General features: G+C 57.1%; 12 protein-coding genes across 12 annotated transcripts; 5 read left to right on the forward strand and 7 right to left on the reverse strand.

The window, feature by feature from the left end:
* Positions 1-1435: 1435 nt before the first annotated feature.
* VTJ04DRAFT_1726 (uncharacterized protein) lies at positions 1436-4295 on the forward strand (the record flags this gene model as incomplete). The annotated part of the gene is made up of 3 exons (XM_069359445.1): positions 1436-1709; positions 1766-1911; positions 1977-4295. The coding sequence occupies 3 exons, from the start codon at positions 1436-1438 to the stop codon at positions 4293-4295; spliced, it is 2739 nt and encodes a 912-aa protein (XP_069224334.1).
* Positions 4296-5363: 1068 nt separating this feature from the next.
* VTJ04DRAFT_1727 (uncharacterized protein) lies at positions 5364-6962 on the reverse strand (the record flags this gene model as incomplete). The annotated part of the gene is made up of 1 exon (XM_069359446.1): positions 5364-6962. One exon carries the CDS (start codon positions 6960-6962, stop codon positions 5364-5366), a length of 1599 nt encoding a protein of 532 aa, XP_069224335.1.
* Positions 6963-8891: 1929 nt separating this feature from the next.
* On the forward strand, positions 8892-9245 carry VTJ04DRAFT_1728 (uncharacterized protein; the record flags this gene model as incomplete). The annotated part of the gene is made up of 1 exon (XM_069359447.1): positions 8892-9245. The coding sequence occupies one exon, from the start codon at positions 8892-8894 to the stop codon at positions 9243-9245; it is 354 nt and encodes a 117-aa protein (XP_069224336.1).
* Positions 9246-9970: 725 nt separating this feature from the next.
* Positions 9971-10636, forward strand: VTJ04DRAFT_1729 (uncharacterized protein; the record flags this gene model as incomplete). The annotated part of the gene is made up of 2 exons (XM_069359448.1): positions 9971-10033; positions 10103-10636. 2 exons carry the CDS (start codon positions 9971-9973, stop codon positions 10634-10636), a joined length of 597 nt encoding a protein of 198 aa, XP_069224337.1.
* A 186-nt stretch (positions 10637-10822) lies between these two features.
* On the reverse strand, positions 10823-12954 carry VTJ04DRAFT_1730 (uncharacterized protein; the record flags this gene model as incomplete). The annotated part of the gene is made up of 3 exons (XM_069359450.1): positions 10823-12369; positions 12427-12723; positions 12897-12954. The coding sequence occupies 3 exons, from the start codon at positions 12952-12954 to the stop codon at positions 10823-10825; spliced, it is 1902 nt and encodes a 633-aa protein (XP_069224338.1).
* Positions 12955-13027: 73 nt separating this feature from the next.
* Positions 13028-13512, reverse strand: VTJ04DRAFT_1731 (uncharacterized protein; the record flags this gene model as incomplete). The annotated part of the gene is made up of 2 exons (XM_069359451.1): positions 13028-13367; positions 13424-13512. The coding sequence occupies 2 exons, from the start codon at positions 13510-13512 to the stop codon at positions 13028-13030; spliced, it is 429 nt and encodes a 142-aa protein (XP_069224339.1).
* A 193-nt stretch (positions 13513-13705) lies between these two features.
* On the forward strand, positions 13706-14153 carry VTJ04DRAFT_1732 (uncharacterized protein; the record flags this gene model as incomplete). Its single annotated transcript, XM_069359452.1, has 2 exons — positions 13706-13743; positions 13868-14153. The coding sequence occupies 2 exons, from the start codon at positions 13706-13708 to the stop codon at positions 14151-14153; spliced, it is 324 nt and encodes a 107-aa protein (XP_069224340.1).
* A 225-nt stretch (positions 14154-14378) lies between these two features.
* Positions 14379-16132, reverse strand: VTJ04DRAFT_1733 (uncharacterized protein; the record flags this gene model as incomplete). Its single annotated transcript, XM_069359453.1, has 6 exons — positions 14379-14588; positions 14640-14791; positions 14927-15018; positions 15082-15671; positions 15740-15954; positions 16021-16132. The coding sequence occupies 6 exons, from the start codon at positions 16130-16132 to the stop codon at positions 14379-14381; spliced, it is 1371 nt and encodes a 456-aa protein (XP_069224341.1).
* Positions 16133-17012: 880 nt separating this feature from the next.
* On the forward strand, positions 17013-18953 carry VTJ04DRAFT_1734 (uncharacterized protein; the record flags this gene model as incomplete). Its single annotated transcript, XM_069359454.1, has 2 exons — positions 17013-17841; positions 17905-18953. 2 exons carry the CDS (start codon positions 17013-17015, stop codon positions 18951-18953), a joined length of 1878 nt encoding a protein of 625 aa, XP_069224342.1.
* An 18-nt stretch (positions 18954-18971) lies between these two features.
* Positions 18972-19482, reverse strand: VTJ04DRAFT_1735 (uncharacterized protein; the record flags this gene model as incomplete). Its single annotated transcript, XM_069359455.1, has 3 exons — positions 18972-19094; positions 19148-19204; positions 19321-19482. 3 exons carry the CDS (start codon positions 19480-19482, stop codon positions 18972-18974), a joined length of 342 nt encoding a protein of 113 aa, XP_069224343.1.
* A 25-nt stretch (positions 19483-19507) lies between these two features.
* VTJ04DRAFT_1736 (uncharacterized protein) lies at positions 19508-21280 on the reverse strand (the record flags this gene model as incomplete). The annotated part of the gene is made up of 1 exon (XM_069359456.1): positions 19508-21280. The coding sequence occupies one exon, from the start codon at positions 21278-21280 to the stop codon at positions 19508-19510; it is 1773 nt and encodes a 590-aa protein (XP_069224344.1).
* Positions 21281-21697: 417 nt separating this feature from the next.
* VTJ04DRAFT_1737 (uncharacterized protein) lies at positions 21698-22529 on the reverse strand (the record flags this gene model as incomplete). The annotated part of the gene is made up of 2 exons (XM_069359457.1): positions 21698-22177; positions 22479-22529. The coding sequence occupies 2 exons, from the start codon at positions 22527-22529 to the stop codon at positions 21698-21700; spliced, it is 531 nt and encodes a 176-aa protein (XP_069224345.1).
* Positions 22530-24954: the final 2425 nt, after the last annotated feature.

Genomic DNA, 24954 nt, shown 5'->3' on the forward strand with positions numbered 1-24954 from the left:
CCACCTCTGTCGATACCTACTACTCCTGCTAACGTTTAATCCAGTGGAAATGCAACAGTCAACTCTCCATTTCCTTGTACCTTCAACGGCTGCTCTCCGCAATCTTTGATGTCACCATCCGCGAGTGCGTGTCCTCCCGTGCTGGGCACGCGCTGCGTGGGACGGTTTCGGGCTTCTGTGAGGGCCTTCAGTCCCATTGTTTGCAATCCTGGCGCCCGATTGCATCATCGCGGGTTGAGGAGCTTCCCGGGACATAAGGCTCCACACCCCACACTTCCATACCCTCCATCACCACGCCGTGCAGCCACACATCCGCCTTGTGATCTGTGATACACAGCATTTGGACAGACTCAGCTGCTCACCTCCTCGATGCGGTTGAGGCTGTTGGTATTCCGGGTGATCAACAACCTCGCCGGTTCGCCACACGCCTACGTAGCTGCTCTTGTTTAAACGACGTTACTATGGTTTGCGGAAAGGGGGGGATCTCCGTCTTCCTCCCTTTCGGCTTGTCGTGTGCATCAGAATGACTCGGACCACAACATGCACAGGCCTTGTCCATCCTGCGTTGCTTCATGTGGCCTTTTTTAAGGCTCGGGCTGATTCGCTCTGTGGCGGAGGATAGTGCCGAGGTGGCTGTCTGATATTGGGGGCTCAGGACGAAGAACTCTAATGGTTCCAGATCTCCTCCGCAACATACTCGTCTTCTTTTCCAACACTACATCCATAGGACCATAACAACTATCCACAGACCCGGCCGATCGGTCGTCGACTACCCGAGTGCCCACCGAGCCTGCTCCCACTCCCAAACCCGCTGCTAGCTGTGATAGGTATGGTGGTCGATTGCGCCATCAGCCTGGTGTCCGCTCTCCGCATCCACCCTGATCCGCTTCCTTGAGATATCGGAATCTCAACACCTTATGCCTTGTTTCAACTTTGTCAAACGTTTCTGGGTCCATCTCGGACAACTTCCTGAATAAAATCCGGCTCTTCCCCATGCCCCCTTTTTGGCTTGACGTCGACATCGACTCTGCCTATGCTGCAAGTCCAACGTACCCGCGCGTCCCAAGCACAGACAGACTCGGGCCTGCCGTCCCGGTTTTGGGCGACTAGCATCATCACGGCACAACGACGTCATCTCAACTCTGGGATATTTCTCACGGCTCGGAAGCACTGACCTCTTTTGCTGAGTCACCCACGGACATATCAAATCATCGAGAGTCATCAAACGACATCAACAGATATCCCGAGACAACGAAAGTTATATAATTTCTCGACCTCAACCACCCCACAGAGCAGTTCGCTTCACCTTTGCCTTTTTCTGCCAGATATAATCGAATACCGCGCCTCTCGACAGATTGGACATTTCTAACATCACTTCGAACACAACCTTCTGAAATCACCCCGTGATAATATTTCTGACGGACGCCATTGCAACATGGCGTCCAAGCTTGGGCAAGTCGCAGCCAAGGCGCTGGGCATCAAACTCCAGCCCGAGGAGCCCTACGAGTCCCTCGAGAGGCCAGGAGCCTCCGTGATCTCAGGCCATAGCGGCCACACCTTCGTCGAGGAACCCCCGCAGATCATCGACTATCTGAACGGCCTCATCCCGACGGGCGATGAGATCGTCAAGTACCTTCTGTCTCTGTTCCCGTTCCTATCATGGATCGGACATTACAACCTTCAATGGCTGATCGGAGACCTCGTTGCCGGCAAGTGTTCATCCCGATGATTCTAAGCGGCAATCGATTGCTGACATCATCGATAGGCATCACCATCGGAGCCGTCGTCGTGCCTCAGGGCATGGCCTATGCCAAACTGGCCAATCTCGAGGTCCAGTTTGGCCTTTACTCGTCTTTCATGGGCGTTATCATCTACTGGTTTTTCGCTACGTCTAAGGATATCACCATCGGGGTACGTGGCGGCAGCGCACAGACTTTTGTGTGGTCATTGGGAGAGAAATGCTAACGTTTACCTAGCCTGTTGCTGTCATGTCACAGTTGACTGGCGGTATCGTCGCCGATATGGCTACCGTTCTTCCTGAGGTTCCGGCACACGTCATTGCTTCTGCCCTCGCTATTCTCGCCGGCGCCATCGTCCTGTTCATCGGCTTGATCCGTTGCGGATGGATTGTTGACGTCATCTCGCTCACGGCCCTCTCAGCCTTCATGACTGGTTCAGCCATCAACATTCTGGTTGGTCAGATCCCAACCATGATGGGTATCACCGGATTTTCCACTCGCGATCCCCCGTACCTGGTGTTCATCCACACCCTGCAAGGTCTCCCTCGGACCACCATGGATGCTGCCATGGGCCTGACCGCGCTGGCTATGCTGTACCTCATCCGCGCTGTTTGCTCGTACGCGGCCAAGAGGTGGCCCAAGCACCAGAGGCTGTTCTTTTTCCTGTCGACCCTGAGGACCGTGTTTGTGATCCTGCTGTACACCATGATCAGCTGGCTCGTCAATCGCGGTCTTCCCAAGAACGAGGTCAAGTTCAAGATTTTGTTGGATGTTCCTGGGGGCTTCCAGAACGCGGGAGTCCCGGTTCTCAATCAGCGCATCGCGAGCAACCTCGTTGGCTATCTTCCTGCCACCGTCATTGTCCTCCTTATCGAGCACATCGCCATTTCCAAGTCGTTCGGCCGCGTCAACAACTACACCATCAACCCGTCCCAGGAAATGGTGGCCATCGGCGTCACCAACATGCTGGGCCCCTTCCTCGGCGGATACTGCGCGACCGGCTCGTTCAGTCGTACAGCCATCAAATCCAAGGCCGGTGTGCGGACTCCATTTGCTGGTGTCATCACTGGTGTCGTGGTTCTTCTCGCAATTTACGCCCTCCCAGCCATGTTCTACTACATCCCGAACGCCTCGCTCGCCGCTGTCATTATCCACGCCGTCGGCGATCTGATCACGCCACCCAACACCGTCTACCAGTTCTGGTTGGTGTCGCCTCTTGAGGTGGTCATCTTCTTCGTCGGTGTCATCGTGACGGTTTTCAGCACCATCGAGAACGGCATCTACACTACCGTCTGCCTGTCGGCCGCGATGCTGCTCTTCCGCATCTTGCGTGCCAAGGGCCGTTTCCTGGGCCGTGTGCGCGTGGCCTCGGTGATGGATGACCATGTCGTCGGCGATGGCTCGGACCGGCGGAGGGGATCCCAGTACGGCACCTTTACGGGCACTCCTGAGGAGCCCTTCCGGAACGTCTTCCTCCCGATCACCCATGCTGATGGCTCCAACCCGGAGGTCGAACTCGGCAACCCCTATCCGGGCATCTTCATCTACCGCTTCACCGAAGGCTTCAACTACACCAACGCCAGCCACAGCCTCAGCTACATGACCGACTACATCTTCGCCAACACGCGGCGCACCAACCAAACCTCTTTCGAACGGCCCGGCGACCGTCCCTGGAACGATCCCGGCCCGTCGCGTCGCGAACTCAAGCGCGCGGCTGCTGCCGCGGCGGCCGCCGCAAACCCCCAACCCTCGTCCAGCACCTCCCCCAAGCCTTCCACGGACGGCACCATCGCCCACCTCTCCGACGCCGACAAACCCACCCTCAAAGCCATCATCCTCGACTTCAGCTCTGTCAACCACGTCGACATCACCTCGGTCCAGCAACTCATCGACGTGCGCAACCAGCTCGACCGGTACGCCGCGCCTGACGTGGTCGACTGGCACATCGCCTGCATCAGCAACCGCTGGGCCAAGCGCGCCCTCGCGGCCGCCGGGTTCGGCTACCCGACTGCCCGTCCCGACCTTCCGCACCGCCGCTGGCGCAGCATCTTCAGCGTGGCCGAGATCGGCGGCTCCTCGAGCGCCGCCGCCGCGGCCGAGTTTGAGGACAACGAGAAGGAAATGGAAGCCGCCGCTGCCGCTGCCGCTGCTTCCGCCGGGCTCAGGAGCGGCTCCTTGGCAGACATCAACACCATCAATATCGAGGAAGAAGATCTAGAAGCCGCGCTAGCGCTGACCCCGTCGCGGCAGAAGAAGCAGGGCATGTCGTCGTCCACGGATCTGGCCGTTGGCAGCAATAACGCTCTCAACAACAGCAACAGCAGCAACGTTTCCTCGCGCGAACGTGGCGGTATGCGCCCCAAGACCGGCCGGACCGTGGTGGCGCCCGTGCACGGCATCAACCGCCCGCTGTTCCACGTCGACCTGACGAGCGCGCTACAGAGCGCCATCGCGAACGTGGAGGCGCGCGCCGAGGTGTATGCCCCTGCTCCTCCTTCTTCTCAGAGGAGAGTGGACGAGGTGGATGGGAGCGTTACGGACGGGACGCTGCATTAAGCACTAGAGAGCGTCATCGGCGACGGTTGCTGTCTTTTTGTTTTCTTGGTTGTGTTTCTCCTTTGTCTTTATGGGACATCATGAGCATCATGGGTATGGGTTGGGAATACAAAAAAGACGGGAACATAGGAACGGTTTGGATAATAATACCTAGGGACTTGGGCAAGGCATTTTTGCATAGAGAGACCAGTGGCCGTCTCAGGGTGGTTGGGTGGGCATAAACCTGGATCATGGGATCTTGGTATAATGCATGAGACGGTGGTTGCCATGACTTCATGGGATGCATGTGTGGCGGAAGTGTATGATATAGAGAGCATATCTGCATGGGGAGCCGCATAAACGAGCCGCATATGCATTGGGGGCGTTGCTTCTGGCCTAGCATAGCATGTAGAAAGATAATCCTGAAAGTCCTCGGGGCTGGGTGAGAGCACAGCTCCCAGGCAGCAAAACCTTGGTCCATATCGCTTGCGTGATGATGTACATAGTATGGATATAGACTAACGATCCAGTGATCTGGTTCCTGTGAAGTTCTTGGTGGGATCGCGGGAGTTAGGTTGTCTCTGGCTCAAGATAGGACACGCCAAGTCGAGCATTTGCAGATGAATACAAAGTATATTCCTTCTACTTAACTATGTCACCATGAATGAGAGAGCTCACACCTTCACTGGCTTGCTAGTGAAGAAATAATATGCAGACAATACGTATCCTTTGTAAGAAATCCATGCTCAAGCTGCGAACCCCATCCTAAACTCCCGCTTCCAAAAGATCCAGGTGCCTGCCCTGTGTGTCGCCGACCAGGCCAGAAGAGGGCCCGACCAGAACAACGTCTAGATTATCAAAGTCGATCGGTCCAGATCTGCATCAAGCAGCTGACGTCGTAGTAGAAGGATATGTTTCGAACATAGACACAACAATGGAAAAGTAGAGACCAAGAAATGCCGTTGATGAAAAGGAAGAAAAGAAGAACGAGACGGAGCGGCCAGCCGCTCCGTCTTTGAGTCTGGAGGATCGAAGGTAAGGAGGGTGTGTATGTCGGGTAGGTATGTATGTAGAAAGCATCCAAGGAGGTCAGCCTCCGCGCGGCCTCTTCCTCGAATCCCGCGGTGCGTCTTGCTGACTAGGTCGTTTCGCCCCCCTGCTGCTGCGTGTCGTCCTCGGCGGTTGGCTGCCCCCTCTTCCCACGGGAGCCGGCGGTGGCGGCATCTCTGGAGAAGCCGCCAGCTCAAAAGAAGGTTGGAGCGCAGACACCGGACTCTGCACGGCCAACTCCTCCGGCAGCGGCGGCGTGTTACTGCGCGCGGTCGTCGTGGCCGCGCTCCGGGTTGCCGAGACCGGGTCGTCCTCGTGCTTCTCGGGCTTGTGGCTGCGCATGCGCGCGATGAGGCTGCGCATGTTGGCCACGTAGGAGGGCGGCGCGCCGTAGACGCCAATCTTGTCCATGATGTCGTCGAGGGCGTCGACGTACTGGCTTTGGTCGGCGAGGATGTCGAGGGTGGACGAGACGAAGCCCGTGTCGTGGTCCCCGATCAAGCGCTGGTACAGGCCGCGGTGGTCGGTGACCAGCTTGAGGATGACGACGAGGGCGCGGGCGGCGGATGATCGTGCCCATTCCGAGAGGGGGCTGGAGCCGCGCGAGACGAGCTTGTGGATTCTCCGCACGCAGTGTTGGATCTGCGTTGCCGCCCAGGCCTCGTCGCGCGGACCCTCGGCGTACTTGCCGCGTCTGCGATAGGCATCGGCGGCCGACGGATCTTGTTCCGCGTCCTTGTAGGCCTTCAATTCCTCAAGGATGCGAAGCACGCGGTGCTGGACGCTGCGGAAGGGGTCGACTGCTGGATCGGAGGGTCTAAGCTCGGACCGAACCCACTCGGCGAGAGAGTGGGAGGCCAAAAGCAGCGAGAACAAGGTTGCGCCGAGGTCGCCTCGTCGAATTAGGAGCCTGTGATCGTAAGAAGAAGTCTCGAGGTCCCGTCGATAGTCGTCAACCTCGTGCGGTTGGATGCCAGCCATGGCCGCCACCATCTCGCGTGCCTCCCTCACGCGAGCCGGGCTGGGATAGACGGTGTCGCTGTCGGGTTCCGATGTATCGCAGCGGAGGTCGTCGGCGAGGACATCGAGGCGGATCTGGGAGATTCGATCGAAAGGGTCCCCGAGCTCCTCTGGATATCCGAACTCGGTCAGGGTGAGTTCAGCATCAGGGTCGTAATCGACAAGGGCATGCTTCGAGATTTTGTCAAAGAGCCAAATGAGGTGCTTGCATGGCCGTAGGTGCCGATACCTGGCATCCGGGCATTCACACCGCGGGGTTGCAAATCTTGGACTGTCTCTTGAGCCGATCCGGACAGAGCATGGCACAATCTCGTGCATCTGGAACGCGTAGAAGACGTCGCCATCCGCCTCGCCCTCCCGGACCGCACACAGTTCGAGTGATATCTGGGGTTGGTCGTTGGAGGATGGTTGGTTGAACAGGCACTTGACGACTTGTCGAGTCCTCGGGGTGAGCCGCGAGACGTTGTACCTGAGACCTGTTGGCGAGGCCACGACGTCGGTATCCTCTCCCTCATCATCGTCATCATCCACCTCCCAGTCGCTCGGTTCTGACGAGTCAGGGTCGGACCTTGAGGTAGACTCAAGGCCGACGGCGGGGCTGGTGCGTCGAGTCGACATTGTTGTCCTGTCGGAGGGTCGAGACGATGTGCACTCCAGAGACAGCCGGCTCATCCCTAGTGTTGGGGAGATGGACATTGGGTTCCTGATAGGAACGGACAGGGAGAGCAGCCAAAAAAAAGGAGTATGAATTCGGGGTCCCAGGACTGAGGACGGTGCAGCTGACCGTGCCGGGGGTCTTTATCAAGGTTGGAGGGCTATGACCAAGTTCGGTTTCCCCAGATATACCTATGAGAAAACGTTTTGGCCCCGTGCGGGCCAACAGTCAGGGCGAAGTCGGGCTGTAATGAGGGACAGTGTGTCCTGTTGGTTGTCGGGGGTCTTGGCTGGTGGGAAGGGGCCAGTGGGACATGCAATGTAGAGTCAAACAAACCAGAGTCAGCGGTCACTTGACTGATATGCTGTAGAGCAGGAAACGTGATTCAACTGGAGAAATAAAAGAGGATGGGGTTGACGTGCTCCAGAGGACAAGACCGTGGCCATGCCGGATCTGTGCCCCTTTTCTTGCGTGTCTGATGTGGACTGAGATGCAGCGCCGTCTAAAAAAGGGGACCGGGGGCGGCGGGATGGTTCCAGGCAGCCTCAGGCTGGGTAGTGGTGGCCTTGGATCACGGGGTGATATAAGTTGAGAGGGAGGAGAGGCATAGTAAGGTACCTGAGTAGGTCAAGTCGTGTTGTGACCCTGGAGGTGCGTTGGTATCCGGGCCAGGTACCAATGTTCGCCTTGGAGCGATTGTCGTGTTGTGGCATGACGTAGGATCTGTTGCTGTTGATTCTACGCTACTAGCTCCATATCACAACTGGAAACGGACCGAGTGCTAGGCATGACTGCTTTGCCTGCTCGTTGCGAAGCGCAGCGTAGCAGATGGCGAAGGGCCCGGGAACATGGGATGCATTTGTCATGGCCGGAGTCAAGGCGCATGGACTCGGGTTGGAAACCGTGGCACTCGCAATGATTTGATTTGGAAAACGGCAGATCCTTCCATCAATCATCTTGGACCACCCGACGGATGGAAATCCGGGGGAACATCGAGCTAGGCAAAAAACGGTTCTGGACTGGCGTCAATCGGCTCGCAAGCCGGGGTGCTACTTGATGGGTCAGGGAGTGGTGATGTTGGTGGTGTTGTTCTCCCGGATCCCTCTTCGTGCCTGTTTGTGCCTGTTGTTGCCTTGGCCAAGATGCGGCTTAGAAGGCTTCTCCAGGCCACAGCCAGGCCCATTCTCGCGGCCCTGGGCCCCCACACCGGGCACACGGCCCGGTGGGTCTCGTCACTCCGCCACGCCGCCCGGGTGCTTCTGGTTGGTTGGAATCCTCGTGCAACATCAACAACCCTGCCGTTTTGGGGCTTCCTCTCGTGAACGCTCCAGTAAACTCGACAACTCTTAACGTGGAGCTCACCTTCGGCGTTGACAAACATCCGCCTTGCCATGCAAGAGACAGAAAGCCTTGCGGAAGCTTTCTCCATTTCCAACTACAGACTGGATCGATGGTATAAGGAGCATATGCGGCCTGTTTTATGACCTCTAACCCCTTTTTGGGGTCCTCGAAGTTCGTCCATTGACATGTTTGACTCGGCCGCAGAAGAGGCCGCTCATCCCAACTTTTTTGTTCATTGCTTCATCCCGCTACCACTCGTGTTGCCAATCCTGTCGCCAGCTGCCGTAGTCAGATATCCAGATGGTTCCAAGAGACCGGGCGATCAGTGTGGCAGTGACAAGTCCGTTCGTCGTCCGCATCTGTCGTCGTGCAGATCATGGCGACTGTAGAGTGGAAGTGCAGGGCGACATGCCCATGCACCTCACTTCGGTGACTCAATGGCGTACTTGATGTGAGGACGTAGACACAACGCAAAGAGAGAGAAACTGTTACATGGAAATCTTGATCTGGTTCCGCAGTCGAGGGAATCCTTACCGAGTGTTCGCGGCAAGATGAGCCAGACCGGAACCAAAGCGACCCTCCACCTCGGCGGCCGAGCTCTGGTTCCCTTGGTCGGCATGCCCACCATCAACCGCCAACCGCCTTCCGATGAGATGCAGCTCCCAGGGAGAAGGTCATCGAGAAGGGTGCCAATCATGACCACTAGTCACATAGACCTCCTCCCCCATAACAAACCCTTTTCACTCGTTGTGATTCCCCAAGACGCCTTGCATGAAGGAGGCCTCGAAGATGGGTCAACAGCCAAACTCTCCTCATCCTTCGAGTTTGGATTGATTCCAGCCCTTGCCGGTTCACAGACAACACCGTGCAGAGAAAACTTGTCGGCGGTCCCGGCAGCGCCGTGATCCTGGATTTCCAGACCTATCTAGCAGTAACCAAGCAAAGCAGCTTCGCGGCGCTCATAGTTCCAACCACCTAGCTATACAGTAAGTATGCATGTACAGTACGTAGGACACGCACCAAGCCTGCCAGGGGCATTTGGTGAAACCACATCACGTCACCACAGATTTGACCGGCCGCAACGCCGCAGGATGTGTCAGCAAGCTGTACTCTCAGCCTCGCAGCCGCGCCGCCTCCTCCTCTCCATACGTAACCTGTTTGGGAAGGCTGTTTGATGGCCGGAGTATGGGCTGTAGTTAGGTAGTTAGTTGGGACAGAGTTGAGGCCCAAAGGCTCGGGCCGCAGAACCCACAGATTGTTGCTGCAAAGCCCCGCGGCTTGCGATAGTATGTACAAACCGACGTAGTATTTCGTACGCAGTTGGCGTGGAAAACACGAGAATGGTGCTGTGCCTCTTCACGTTGTTACTTCGCGCTGTTGGGATGGATATACTCTAGGTATGCTTCGAACTGTTGCATCCGACGGGGAAGCTGGTCGTTCAGATGCTAGCCAGAATAGCATGTGGCTTGCCGGTCTGAGAAGACGGCTGACGAGGCTGATGACAGGTAGAAGGCAGATCTTGGGGGGTGTTGGCCCATAGCCTCACATTGACGTCAGGCCACAAGAATAGAAACCTCCCCACGCCGAGGTTCCCCTCAACAACACAACACGGCATCAAACACACATCATCATGACGCAGCAAACAGCCCCCACATGTCACATCCAACACCACAAAGAGCTCTCGCATCTTCGTGTTTTCACCATCCCCATCAGATTGTATTGCTAAACCCAATTGCTACACTGTATTCTCAAAAACCAACAGGACGAATCCCCATGGAACCGCAACCCCAAGAAAGTTCACCCGGATCTGTCATCGCAGAGAGAGACAAACCGCGAAATCCCTTTCGTACCGAACTATTCACACATCCCAGAAGCAGGAAAAGTAGAGAGAACCCATGATAGAAACCCACAAGCAACACGACAAACCCGTTACGCCGGCAAACCCTCCCAACTCCCCCAAAACAGGTACCAGTGTCAATCCGCTCTAACTTCCTCCTCCTCCCTCGTAACCAGTGAGCTGAGCAAACGGTTCCCCCTACTACCCCCTCCATACCCATCCGTCGCACCGCACTGCGCATCACCGCTCGGGGTGCGAGTCGAGGCGGATCCAAGGGGTTCAGTCCATGATGAGAGACGAACCCCCCAAGCCGAGGAGGGAAGAGATGGGACGAAGGGAAGGGGAAGAAGCAGAGGATTAACAGACAAGTTGAAAATCAAGATGGGGAACGAAATTCTGGCCCTGATGGTTGTATGCAGGAAAACAGACAGAAACACAAACCCGGCCTGCCAGAAATGATGCATGCATTATATATATGATATAATGAACGCTCGGTTCCCATGATGAATGCATGGAATGGATGAATGCGTCCCATGAACCGCCAAAGAAGGAAAAAGGATTCAAGGCCCAAACGTCATAGCGTCATAACTCGTCAACAGCACTGGAAGGAAAGGGAAATGAATGCAAAGACCGCGCTTCGTAGTCTTAATGCACCCCGCTGACCTTCCTCGCCGCGACCGCCGTCGGCGAGGCACTGCCAATGCTGCCGACGCGCCCGCTGGTCTTGCGGACGCCCGCCTCCCGCACGCCGCCCGCGGCGACGGGGCGCTTGGCTGATGAGCTGCCACCCGACCCGCGGACCTTGGGGAGCACGCCCGAGGCAGACGTGGCGCGCTGGACCTTCTCGTACGACTTCGTCCGCGGAGTTGACACACCAATGTTCTCGATGTCGTTGGTCGCGTCGTTGTCGATGGGCGGCTGGGCCTGGTAGGCGCTGACGGAGCGCTCACGGCGTTCAGGCGACGCGGAGGCAGATGCCCGGGCGCGCATCCGCGCGTTCCATTCCTCGTCCGACTCGATCTGGGCGCGAGCAGCTTCAGCGTCGGCATCCTTGCTCATTGACTCCTCCTCGACGGTGGGCACGTTGCTGCTGCGGTGGTAGTGGTCGACTCCACGGCGCGTCTTCCTCGGCTGTCCGGGCGTGGGTGCGGGGAGGTATTCCTCTTGCACGCCGATATTGTTGTCGCGACTCGAATCCTCGATCTCGCCGAGTGGTGTCCGGGCGCTCCTGTTAGGCGGCGTCGACGTTCCGTTCTTGCTTGCGCTCCGGCTAATGTGCGACTTCTGCATCGAGCGGATGGGGGTCGAAGGGGGATGAGATCCATTGGCCTGGGCGGCTGCAGCGGCGAGAGCAGCCTCCTTGCGAAGCTTCCGCTCAATGCGCTCCTCAACCCACCACTCGCGGAACGTGCCCTGGTTCAGATGGAGCCAGTGCTGCTGAGGGCCGACGACCATACCGGGGCGCATGAACCGCATGTACGAGATGACCTCGTTGGCAGTGAAGCCGTGACGGTAGATTAGATAGGCGCCAATCAAGCAACCCGTCCGACCGAGGCCGGCCTTGCAGTGCACGGCAATCCCCTTCTTCTTGACCGTAATCATCTCGTGAGCCATGCGGATGAACTTGCGCACCATTGACAGCGGCGGGCAGGTGCCGTCATCGAAGATCATGTCGACGTGCTGGATGCCAAGCGCCTCGAAGTATCCAGCGTCGTAGAGGACAGAGTTCAGGCGAACCACCAGACCGATATTCCTCTCCTTGAAGTGGATCAGGACATTCTTGAAGGGCTCCGACAGGGTCGGGTGGGCTTCAACTTCAGCCACGGTTTTGGGAAGGGCGTTCCAGGCCTCAGTCCCCTCAAGAGTCCTAGTCGACGGGTTGCTCTGCGGTGAAGCGAACGCGAGGAAGTTGGGAGTGATCCAGTTGAAGTCGCCTTGCTCGACCCTCTCGAAGCGCTCGTACTCGTCAAGGTCGAACGTCTCAAGGACGCAACAACCTTCCTCCTTAGCTTTCCAAACACCATACACAACATCCTGCACGGTGAGACCGTAGTCTGCCTGGCTATAACCAGCGTCGCGGAACGGCATCAGGGGCGGATCAACCTGAGCAACGGGGGCCAGGGCAAGGTGAGGAGGCCAGGACTGGATCAAGACCATGTAGCAGGCGAGCAAGCAAGAAGCGTTGGCGCGACCTAGGCAATGTTAGCAAACACTGGTTAAAGGTTTCGGAGCATTGGCAAATCACATACTCCGCGCATCCGCCCTGCTCCAGAAGACAATCGGCCGATCCTTGTTCTCCTTGGCGCCCAGGATCTCGTGGAACTGAAGCGCGAAGCGGTAGAGATGACCGATGTGGAGCGGGCCAAAGTCATGGTGGAAGGCGTTGTAGATGAGGGTATCGTCGATGGTGAAGTAGTAGGGCCGCTTGTGGCTCGGTGTCGGTGTGGCCCGTGACCTTTTGCTGGGCGACCGCGGGGCCTGATCTGGGTAGGGAAAGATGGTATTCTCATCCGGAGCTTCGACATACGATGCAAGATACAACCGGTCTGTAATTATTGTCAGTCCTGTGATGCATAAATTGGTGTGGAAGAGCCATTGAGGTCCTAATTGTTTGCGACCCATTGACGATGGCGAGCCAAAACAATGACCGAAGCCAAAGCAACGAGGTTGGCTCGGGTAAAGATGAAGCAGCAATCAGAGAGCAGCCGTTGTTTCTTACCTGGGATGTACTCGATCACCTGCCCGAGGTTGTTGGAGTAGCGACTAGAGGGAGCCATTTTTTCGGAACCCGACAAAGTTCTTGAAAGTCGGGAAGGGAAGGACTGGAGCGCGCGTCCTGGGCATGCACCGTCAGGACGGGCTCTGGTGTACGGGAGATGCTCGCGGATTGATGCGAGGACCCTCGGCTAGATGATTGAGGACGTTGGTGGAAGGCAGGAGCCGTAGCCTCGTCGATGTTGTGTGACTGGGGGATCGCTGGTCGAGACGCGCAGTGGCGGTGGATGTCGCAGAGGAAGGAAGGTAAATAAATGGCCACTCAAGTCTCAACAGATAGCCGATTCGTCGCAACAGCCTCGATGCTGAATCTGAAGGATCCTCAACACCGCAGATGCGATTGGGAAGGGAGAATTGGATGCGGATGATGGTCGGAGGTTCGAGGGCTGTAATAAACGGTTGGATGCTTAGCGGACTGAGCGGCCAGTGTTTTTGGCCTTCGTTGTTGTTTTGGCCCAACTCCCAGCGAACCCCAGTGACGAGGGCTTGTATCCAATCAACGCCGCGAATTTTGCGCAGGGTACTGGGTCGCCATGGCAACACTGGCGGAAGACCCACATGGATCAGCTTTCTGCCAGGGGTCCGCCCGTAACCTTTGTGTTCCCCTGTGGCTTATCTTATCGGCTGCGGCCAGCAAACCGTTGCCCCACCACCCGCATTGCACTGGCATTTGCATCATCCATCAAACACAACCACAACCTACGGCCCCGACCTCGCATTCACCTAGGAGACCGCTTGGCGCCCGCAGCAGCCATGGCAACAGACTCGGCTGTCGAGTTTCCCTCTGCCCTGTATGTCACATCACCATGAAATATCTCTAGCCATATCCGCCACAGTTCTTGTATTCTGAAAAAGCCAGAAAAGACTGAGCTTACCCCGCTAACATCACCACCTCCTTCTCTTTGCCCACTCCAGTACTCTCGACATTCCTTTCCCCGATGCGCGCCTCGCGTCGGTGGCGCTGCAGGCATTGAGGGTAGACAAGGAGCTCTCGCCCTTGGTCAAGCGTGACCTTTCCGTTACCACGCCCGAGGGGTCAGTGGATCCCACCGTCGTCCGGGTCGAGTACCAAGCTGCGACGAACCGCATGCTGCGCGTTGCTGTCAACTCGTTCCTCGAGAGTGTCGCGCTCGTACTAGAAGTCCAAGAGCAGCTGGATGTCGATGTGTTGCAAGCACAACAAGGGGCCGGGAGCGGGTGAAGCGCATGGAGCAAACAGCCGTTACCGTTCACGAAGAGTTCACACAAGTCCATAGGAGGAGGTAGCAGGCCAGGTTGTGGGAACACAGGGTCAGAGATCTCACACGAGTGCTGTCCTCGATTCAAGTCCAAAAGCATTAGTTGCTGATGTCGACAGCGGGTATCTTGACGGAAGGATTTCAAGGTCTGAAGCAGTGGGCTTCCCCCTCACCAACCCATCCCATCATCACATCTGCTCCTCCTTGACCTGCGGAATCGGGGACTCCGCTTCGGCACCAATCGACCGTTGTAGCTCCTCGTCAGCCGCCGCAGCATCAGGAAGATAGCCTTCATCATGGCCATTCATGGCACTCGTCCCTTCGCCTGCACCATCGTACTCTGGCTTGATCGTAGCGATGTGCCTGGACCGGTGTCGATAGACCTTGATCAGCATGTCCTGACCGGCGCTGACCATGGTGCTTCCATGGACGTCAACCCAAAAACATACTCCGCTATGTGCTCCCTTTATCCGCTGCAGCACCTCCTTGCTCTTCACGTCCCACATGACAATGTCTCCATCCTCGCTCGCTGACGTGACGAATGCTTGTCGGCGGACACCATCCTCACCGACCTCTTCATCCTCGAGGCCGTCGTCGATGTCTGAAAGCACCCCAAAACACCCGCCGATTGAAAACCCCGTGTTATTGTGCCCCTGATAGGTCTTCTTGACGGAACCCGAGACGTAGTCCCAGAGTCGAATTGAACTGTCAAGACTCCAAGCAAGGACAAACCGACCATTCGGACTGAAACACACGTTTGTTACGGCGGGGTTGTCTTCATGAACGAGTGTGCGCAGGCATTGACCAGATAGCGTATCCCAAATGCGACTGTCGAAGGTTAGCACCACAGAACTTGCAGGGTCGTGTATGCCCAGAGAGGATCCAACCTACATTAGCCCGTCGGTGGAACAACTAACCACTAACGTCCCGTCCCTGCAAAAGTCCACACCGCTCACCGGATCGCTGTGGGCCGGCAAGCTACGCATTAGCCGTCCCGCCCTCACATCCCACAGGAAAACAGCCTCATCGTAGCTCCCACTCGCAAGGATGTTTCCCTTGGGCGAGAAAGCCAAGCAGTACACGTAGTTGTGGTGGCCCAGAAGAGGACCCTTCCCCGTCTTACCGCCTCTGGCCCCGTCGTCTTGGACGTCCACGCGTGGCTTTCCGCCTCTCCTCCTTGCCATGCCTTTCATCGCCATGGCGGCAGCGGCGGCGGTATCTTCGCGGCGCGAGACGGCATGCGCCGGGCTCCCAGTCACACGGTCCCAAAGCCGGATGGACTTGTCGTCCGACCCCGTGGCGAGCGTGTTACTGTCGGGCGACCAGGCCAGGCATGAGACGCCTGCCAAGTGGCCAACGAGGGTTTCGAGATGGGCACCGGTGGATGCATCCCAGATTTTTGCCGTGCCGTCGGCCGAAGCAGAGGCTATCCAGCGGCCGTCGGGGGAGATGCGCACTTGCGACACGGCGCGAGTGTGTCCCTTGAGGATGAGATGGGGTTCATAGTTGGGTCTGATAGGTGGTTTCTCGTGGGTGGGTGATTGGCGACGTGGGGTAGATCCGCGTCGAGAGCGGCTGCCGCTGCGACTACGGCTGCGATAGATGGACCGCGAACGTGAGCGCGAACGGGAAATAGAACGGGATCGGCATCGTGAACGTGATCGTGACCGAGATCGGGAGACTGATTCAGACCGGGCCCGGGACCGTGAGCGAGAGCGAGAGCGGGATCGGGAGTAGGATGCACTTCGGGAGCGCGAGCGAGATCTTGACCTCGATCGGGACCGTGAGGAGGAGTATCGTCTCCTGCGGTCATCGCCAGCTGTTACGGACCTTCTATCTCGACTCGGGCTCCTTGATCGGCTGTTTGGTGGCCCGCGGCGTATCGAGAGGCTTTGGTCTGGCAGGCGGGAGGCAGAAGGCGGCGTCGAATCGGAGCCTTCATCGTGCAGTCGGCGTCGTTTCGATGGAGGTTCTGGCATAGAAGCCGCTGCTGCTGTTGGGTTTGCTGCCGACATAGCGCCAAGCCTGGTGGCGTCAGAGGCCGCTCTGGAAGAGTTGAAGGTGTAATCCACGACTGCCTCCCTAGATTTTTCCAGGCCTCTTTGCGATGCAGATGCCGCGATGCCGCGAGGGATGATGCAGATGCGAAAGGGTTACCTTCGGTGGAACCTGGGGATTTCGGCGAGTCTTGGCTGACGCTGCTGAAAGCTGCCCTTCGCTCGGGGGCCGCCCCGGCAAACAACGCTCCGTGATTGGTCAATCGCAAATCAACTCGCGGAACCATCCATTTCAGCCGACCCATGGGCGCGTTTCGCTTTTTTTGTCTTGATCCATGAACCTGAGCCTTTGCTTGTCGGTCGGCACGGAGCTCCCGTCGCAGCCGAAACCACAAATCTCCAGCTGAGGGGAAAACGGGAGTCCCTGGTTTGGACTTTTCTGGTACATGCCTCAGTCGAACTCACTTTTTATCTCATGTGAACCTGTCAGCGTGACGGTTTGGTTGTTGTGGTGTTCCAGACCCGAGATGCATCGGAATATTTGTTGACCACCCAAACATCCCTGGCTGATCCCAGACCCCCAATCATCTTCTTATCCCAAACAGACATAAGGTCGAGGCCGCCAGCAGTGACACGTGCTTCCATCGGCTCAGGCTTTAAACTCAACGCTACCTGCCGTACCTATTATTAGGTCGAGTATCTCAGATGCCACCCTGACTACTTCTACAAAACCGTCCCCGTTCAACTGCGAGAATTGGTCTGATCTGAACTTTCCCGTCATCGTCTCGTCTCATCGGCTTCCGCCACGTCGCGCCGCATTCCAAAATGCCGAGCGCACCGGACGAGCTCAACCTCGTCACGTTGAACTGCTGGGGGCTGAAATATGTCTCCAAGCTGCGCCGGGAACGCCTCGCCGAGATTGGCCGCCAACTTGCTGTTGCCGAACCCCAACCGCACATCGTCGCTCTCCAGGAGTGCTTCAGCCAGGAGGACTACCAGACTATACGCCGCCATACCCGCTTCATCCTTCCCTATGGCAAGTTCTACTTTAGCGGCGTCTTTGGCGGTGGTCTTGCCATCCTATCTCGCTGGCCCATCGAGGACAGCGGCTTCTTCAGATATCCCCTGAACGGCCGCCCGACCGAGTTCTGGCTTGGCGATTGGTATGTTGGCAAAGGCGTCGCCTGGGCCAAGATCCGGTACGGCCCGGCTCCGAAGCAGGTCGTCGAAGTCTTCAACACCCACACCCATGCCAAGTACGAGAACGGCAAGCCCAATGAGACACACCTCCTCACGCTCATGGCCCAGTCGTGGGAGTTGGCCAAACTGCTTCGCGGTGCCTCGGAGCGCGGCCACCTTGTGCTAGCCATGGGCGACATGAACATGATTCCCATGTCCCCCGAGTACCAGCTGATCACAGGCCTTGCTCCGGTGCGCGATGTCTGGCGCGTTCTCCATCCGGATAGTTCGCTCGGCGCCTCCTACCACCCGGCAGAGGAAGCCCGCCGCCGGCCCATCCCAAGTGCCGAATTCAACATCCGAGAAAATGGGGCCACTTCCAACGGGCCATACAACACTTGGCGCTGGCCCAAGTCAAAGCAGAAGCTCTTGGGTCCTGGAAAACCGCACGTCCCTGTCTCCCCAGATACTCCAGGTATGCCACACCAACTATGTTTGCCCGTCTACAGCCTCGACCCTTTGCTGACATACACAATAGATCCTCTCGGGAAGAGACTAGACTACATCTTTGCAGGACCTGGCGACATCCGCGCTCTCGGAGGAGGCTGGGTGGTCAAGAGGGTCGAGATCGGCATGATGATGCGCCATCCACACCACGGCTGCTCTCTCAGCGACCATTTCTCCATGGAAGCAACGCTCACCTTTTATCCTCTCCCTTCGGAGACGCCGCAACCGCTCTCACTATCCTCGTCCCCACAACCTGCCATCCTTCCAGGTTCTCCCCTCAGCTCCAACCGGGGCCCTACCCCGACCGCCACCACCTCCGCCGCCGCCGCCGCTGCTGCTACCACTACCACCACCAAACCCTCCTCCAACGGCTCCGTCCCACCCTCAGAATCTGACAACCTCCGTTCCGGCTCCGCGGCGCTCGAGAAAGGCGCCTTCCTCCAACTCCAAACCCCGACCCCGAGCATCAACCAAGCCAGCGACGCCGAAGACGCCGCCGTCCCAGACGACGAATCCGACCCGTCCCACGACAATAACCTGACTGCCTCGTACCGCGCGCAGCTCGCCTACTTCCTCGACGGCGCCACCCCAGGCGACGACGGCGGTGCTGGGTTAGACGACAACGAAGGAACCGTCACGTCGCGCTCGCGCAGCCGTATCGGCCACCACGCGGCGGGACCCGCGCCGGGGATCCCGGGAGCCACGCTCGCGCCGGCGGCGTACGACTCGCTGCTCGGGCTCATCCGCACCCACCGCGCGGGCGAGGAGCGGCAGCAGTCGTGGCGGTCCGCTCACTTTTTCCTGTCGCTGGCCGTCTCGGCCGGCTGCTGTGTGGCCGTGTGGTTCGTGCCCGACGACATGCGGTACATCTCGTTCGTGCTGGTGCTGGTGAGCACGCTGAACCTGGCGGCCGGCGTCGTCGACGGATTGTTGGCGCTGCTGTTTTTCCGGTCCGAGCTCAGGGCGCTGCGCGAGTTTGAGTGGGAGGTGAGGAACGCAAAGAGTATCATGTCGGGAGGCGGCGGGGTGGTGGATGACGGGGAAGGGGATCCGCTGCATGGGCATGGGGATTGGGAGTAATCAGCTTACCTACCTATTTTAATTTGGGTACCTGGCTCGTTGCCCTGGCATTAGATTATCATACTTCGTTGATTTTGTCCATGATGTGTTGTTTGGTGGTAGATACGGGTTAACGGGGGGACTGGTGATAATAATGGAGGACTTCCCACATGTGTAACAGCAATATCAAAGTCAGCTCCATGATGAACACATACTTCATGAGAAAACGAGGCGGAAGCACGGTCATGACGAGGGACTAGTCGGATATATTCCTAGATAGGTTATCAACGTCGCAGCTGAGGTCACTAGTGCCATGCATCAAAGCCAATCTGCGAAGGCCAAAGCTGTATTAATAGATAGTATGGAGTCCCTCTAACCTTGTTTCTACCTTGTAGTTCCATGGGTAATAAATACAAGCACCGTGATCTCTAGCTAGCAACATGTGCAAACCTGGTAACTTCGCGTAGCGCGTCCTGACCTGAGAAATGCTTCGAACAAGGTCCCTTGTGAAATGTGCCCTCCCTCTTCGACCTAGTCCTGTTGCTGCCATCGGTCACCATGAGCCCAGCACCCAGCTAGTACATGATGCCCTCTTTGAATTTCTCCAGCTTTGCGAGAACCTCCCTCAGCGTTGGCCTGCCCCAGTGATTCCCGTCCCAGGTGCCGTCCGCCTTTTGCTGCTGTCGGGTCGCGAGATACTCCTTTGCAGCCTTGACCTCGACCTGCCACCATTTGCGGGCAGCACACATCACTTCCTCGGCGCTGCTGTTGTGTTCGCGACCCCGAAGCACGAGCTTGCTGCCGCATCTCACAACCACATCACACAGCTCGGGGCGTCTTCCCCTCGTGCACCGGTCGATGAGATCTCTCAAGACAGGCGGCGTCAGGCGGTATGAGGGGAACACGATGTCCGGCTCGCAACGGTATGACTGCCAGACGGCAACCTTTGGTGCGCTCTGGCCCTCGAAGATGCACCACAAAATTCTGCCGAGCATGTACACCATAGCCGCCTCCTGCTCGGTTTCGTCCAGTGCAAGCCAAGGGATGTTGTAATTGGCGTATCCGTGAGGCCTCGAAGACTCGTAATCATCGGAGGCCTGCAGCTCCCTCCACCCGGGCACGAGACCGTCAAGGATCCGGGCAAACTCAGCGCTGACCTCTTCTGAGATGGGGGGGTACGCATCATCGAATTCCTCGCTGGCCAGGATCCGCACATAATCAATCGCGTTCACCTCTGGGGCTGCAAACTCGCACCAGACGCCGCGCTGCTCGAAATCGATCATGACAGCGTCGCGAGAGTCGGTCAACACGACATTGTCGAGTCTCATGTCGGGGTAAAACATGCGTCCGCGCTCGCAGAGGTGAAGAGTGGCTGATGTAAGCTGGATTGACCACTTGAGCTGCTCTCTCAAGTCGAGTCGATTGTGAATCCTCGCCAGTGGGAGCCTGTCTCGGATGCAGCCCGGCGCGTGGTAGGGAAGCAGGAAGCCGACGACACCTGTCTTACCGCCGAAGAGGCAGCGCTTGGTGACGATATACTCGGGTCTTCCGATGATGTTGGCGTGGGGTTCCAGCAGAAGCAAATTGCGAAGTTCGACAAACAGATATTTGGTGCTGCTCGTCATGGCCTTCATGATCCAGAGCTTGTCGGCGGCCCCGTTTGCTGCCTCGTTTCGCATGCGTACCAGACACACGCTGTCGTGTGACTCCTGGACAATGACCAGATCCCAGATGTCGATGGCCTTCGGGATGAGGTCGGGGGCGACCCCGATGACCTGGCTGAGCTTCGGCACCCCAACTAGTTGTCTCTCCACGTAGTACGTCGGCACGGCTGAGACCCTGGTCTGGCGCACGTCGAAGTGGAGGGAGTCGAAAATGATGCGCGATCCGAACGGCAACGCCCCGGTGAGGTTCACAAAGGCGTCTTGTCCACTCCGCTCAACCCAAGCCTGCAGCACACGCACGATGTAGCTGGCGACACCGAGCCTCCGCAAACGTGTGGCATCTTTGGTGTGAAACGCGGCATCTAGGTCGAGAAGCTTGCGCAGAATCGGCGAAGACACAGCCTCCTCGGGAATGAACACGTCGAAGCGTAGCGGTGCGGCATCGCGGACGAAGAGGGGCACAACATAGAACTGGGTTCCCAGGCCAGTACAGCCATCTACTCGCCAGAGGGGATTCTGTGGAAGCTCGAGGCTGTCAATCCGGTTTTTCGGGTTGAGCTGGGATTCGCCCCAAGGGACGTCGTGGGATTTGGGGGTCGCGGAAATCACAGCCGACGGAGCGACCTGCGAGAAGGCAGCCGTTGGGTGAATGACATGGTGTATCGCCGCCGAATTGAGATCCATGGTAACATCAAAGCTTGCTTGGTTGGTTCGAGTCGAGTCCGCCGAGTTTCTGGCAAGGCTGGGGTGTTCGAATCAGGCCGCAGAAATGGTTCCAGAGATCAGGCCAGACTTCCTGTCGCCACGTTTTTCGGCCCAAACAGGCAGGAATTGAATTTTTCGGAGAAAGAGGCGTTGAAGAGAAGCCGGGGATGAGTCGGGAATGATCCGTGGACTGTTAGAGCATTGTCTGCGTGAAACAACCTGACAAGACCAAGACGGGACGACGGATTCGCATAGAAAAGAGCGTCGACCAAACAACGGCGAAGGGATTGACTCTGGCAACTGTCACTCCTGCAGTCCCGAAGTCCGCCAGAGCGTCAAAGGAAGCAGCGAGCTACCTAAGCGACAAGGTATCGAGCCATCGAATCGCGCGGTCGGTCACCTAAGGCAGGAACGAGAGGTAGGCGCTCCTCCCTCAACCTGCCTCAGACCCGGGACGCCTTGAGCGGAGCCCGAGATTTCTACCGTAGGATGTGTGCTCACCGGCGGCGGCTTTCCGTCATCGATGTTCCTGCCGGTGCGTGTAGCACGCCGGGCTCGGGACGGGAGTGGATGGGGTGCGGGTGACAGCCTCCTGCCCGGAACTCTCGCCTGCACCGGCACTCCTTCTCTGATCAGCAGCTCGCAGCAGCAGCAGCAGCAGCAGCAGCGGCGGCGGCGGCGGCGGTGGCGGCGGCAACAGTAGCAAAGGAGAAGATGGAGCTCTGGCCGCGGTTGCCATTCGAAAATACCGTGCGGGCTCATGCAACAGGTTCGGCGCTGCAGCTTCTGGCTGAGTACGAGCAAACAGTTGGGCGACTTGTTCGTGTCTATGTCAAAGATGGGCGCCTGCAGACGCATCTTGAGGAGGGCAGCTCTCTGGCACAGGAGGAGAATATCCAGCGGTCCAGACTTTCTACGGCTATGTTGTTGACTTCTCTCTGATTGGCTGCTGAAACCGGCCTCGTCCTCGGGACTCTTCCGGTGCGTCGAAGGGGGGCTTCGGCCCGGAAGCGAGATGTACCCAGGTGTGCTTGGACTGGAGTGAGAGGAGGAAAACTTCACCGTGTTGGTCGAGGTCGTGTGAGGGTCATGAAAGAGTATGTTGCTGTCCAGTCCAAGGCGGGCCTTAACACCTGGTGATGCATCTCGAGCTCCATGAAGATGTTCGTCCACCTACCCTTCTTGGTGCCTCGCGCTCCAACATCGATCGCTTGAGATAGTTCCACATTGTCTGTTGGTCCAATATTCTCCAGGAACCGCTCTTGGGCACCCAAGCTGGTCAGGCTCGGACACAGGGCTCAACTTCAAAGGCTCGCCAAGCAGTCGACAAGTCTCTTTTGACTGGGAAAATACCCACACGAGAGCCCAAGGGGAGAATTGGATGCGACCGCTGTATGGTTGGTTTCACAGCCAGGTGAGAATGACGCTGGTTGCTGGGTGTCGACGACCAAAACTGGGCTGTCGCCTTCTCTCGCGGTTAACACCTCTATTGCTCTCGTGAACTGGAAACCGAGAGTCGCTGACTGTCTCCAAGCTCGGGTCCAGGGAGACAGATTTGGGATACCAATGGAGGAATACAGATCGGGTTGAAGGTCTTGCTTTCGGGATGAGGCTGACTGACCGCATGCCTCTAGAAGCACGGAGCAAAAGCAGAGTAGAGCGAGGTGGTTGCTTTCCGTCTTCTAAGGCGTTGTGAATGTCCGAGGCCGTTTTGAACTCAAACATACCGGACTCGGGACCGCAGAGGGGCAGCTGCTGAAAACATGCTTATGTATGGTTTGTGCCGACGGGTCATCCATAACCTTCAATGTGCCACCGTGTTGTCCCCTTGGAGCTTGGTCAATGTTCAGCTACTTACGCCAAGCGTTTGTCCAGGGACGTGTGGGAATGGAGTTCTCAGCCCTTGCGAAAAATCTCTTGCTCGGACCCCGCCCGGAGGATTGGGGACGGCTAGCTATCCGCCGCTGAACTTTGTGTGGGAGGCAGGCCACCCAGCTCACCGTTCATGCATTTTGTGTGCTTAGGAGGCTGATGGACGGTCAAAGGTCGACAAATGTCAAGCTTCACTCTTCTGCATCGCACATCGGTTGTGCGCTAAAGGTTTCCGAACAAGCCGAAATGCTCGGATCGTTCCCATTTGTCAGCACCCCCGAATAGTTCCGGCCGAACAACTGAGATCAATCCAGCCAGACACATATGGCAGTTCAAAGTCTGGATCGTGCCGCACCGGATTTTGTGGAGGTCTTGTGATGTGGTGGATGATACATAACCAACCGTGCTCCCAATCTGTGAATATCGACCCATCACACGGCCGACCAGGGGAATCGCGAACTCAGGTTCCGGTCTACCTTTGCTGCGTTAGAGGGTGGTGCGTGGCTGCATCCCCAGATTTTGATGTGTGGTCCAGCAAAGACCTAGCTGGAATGGACAGTGAAAGGATGCTCGACCCCGTGACTGATATAGTGTTGTACGGCAGGCTGGTATCGACCTATCATCAGATATCATTTCTCCGTCATGAACGAATCAACCAGTCTGGTGATGACGGGAGGTTTGGCATCAATCTTCTGCCGGTATCATTACCACACCTGACCCTCCCACCTCACCCTCACTGTGAGGGGAGCCACACAGTTTTGGCAAACTGTTTGTCGTCTTGGTAACGTCAGCGAAGCCTGGACGGCTGTGGTCAAATCTACCCTGAATCGTGCACAGTGATGTACACGATGGAACTTTGACCCATCTCCAGGATACCGTAAGGCCAGAGCGCCCACAGGGGGATCACAAGGTTGCGTTGGGGCGAGTTCCCGCTCCTTTTCCTCCTTGCCAGGACCCGCATCCGACGCAGACCGAACTTGACCGGTGAGCAGGGAGGGGCCAGCCATCCTGGCGACCCGATGTCAGAGACTTGGTGTTGTCAACCAAGCCTCCAGGTCGATTGCCGCGGCGGGATTTGCTCATTCAGTAAAGTGGTTCGTATGAGTCTACGCAGGCCATGGGTGGTGAGGAAGCTCTGGTCAAGACTGACATTGGCCAGGTCCCCATGTTCACTTGCACCGAGTCGTGTTCATCAGATTTGTCCGGGCGTGTGGGTTGTCTTCCATAGCGTGTGAGGGGGGTAAAACAAAAGCCTGATACACTGCTTTCAAGTTCCAAGGCCCTGTCATTTCAATCAACACAGTCCCAGGACTTTCTTACAGATCAAAATGTTACAACGTATCACGACCTCGTAGCTCATGGCAAGATAATCCCTTGCAAACCACCTGTAGCCCGACATTCTTTTGTTGTATCATATATTTTGACAGAAGTCCGTCGTATAGTTATTGTATGATGATTTTTTCTAGCCAAAAATAGTCTTAGAACCGGTAAGTTTTGGAATGGAAAGTATTAGGGAGTACAAGCGGTCTTGTATTGGAGGTCACCTTCCCGGTCAGACCCATTCGCTAAGAAACAGGTCCTTACAATAGTCAGGCAAGTATAATCCGAAAAAAGCATTGTATCCAACTTTCAACTAATGGACTTGGTCATTCGGCTGTACGACAGTCACAGGGATCATCTTATTCTACCCCCCTCACACGCCATGGTTTTCGCGGAGATACCCCCCACTTACCAAAGCTGTCCAAACTGCTGATCTCTTTTAAGACAGATACAGAAGCGTT

The sequence above is a fragment of the Mycothermus thermophilus genome (assembly GCF_041956435.1).
Source record: "Mycothermus thermophilus strain CBS 625.91 unplaced genomic scaffold VTJ04scaffold_1, whole genome shotgun sequence".
NCBI lineage: Eukaryota > Fungi > Ascomycota > Sordariomycetes > Sordariales > Chaetomiaceae > Mycothermus > Mycothermus thermophilus.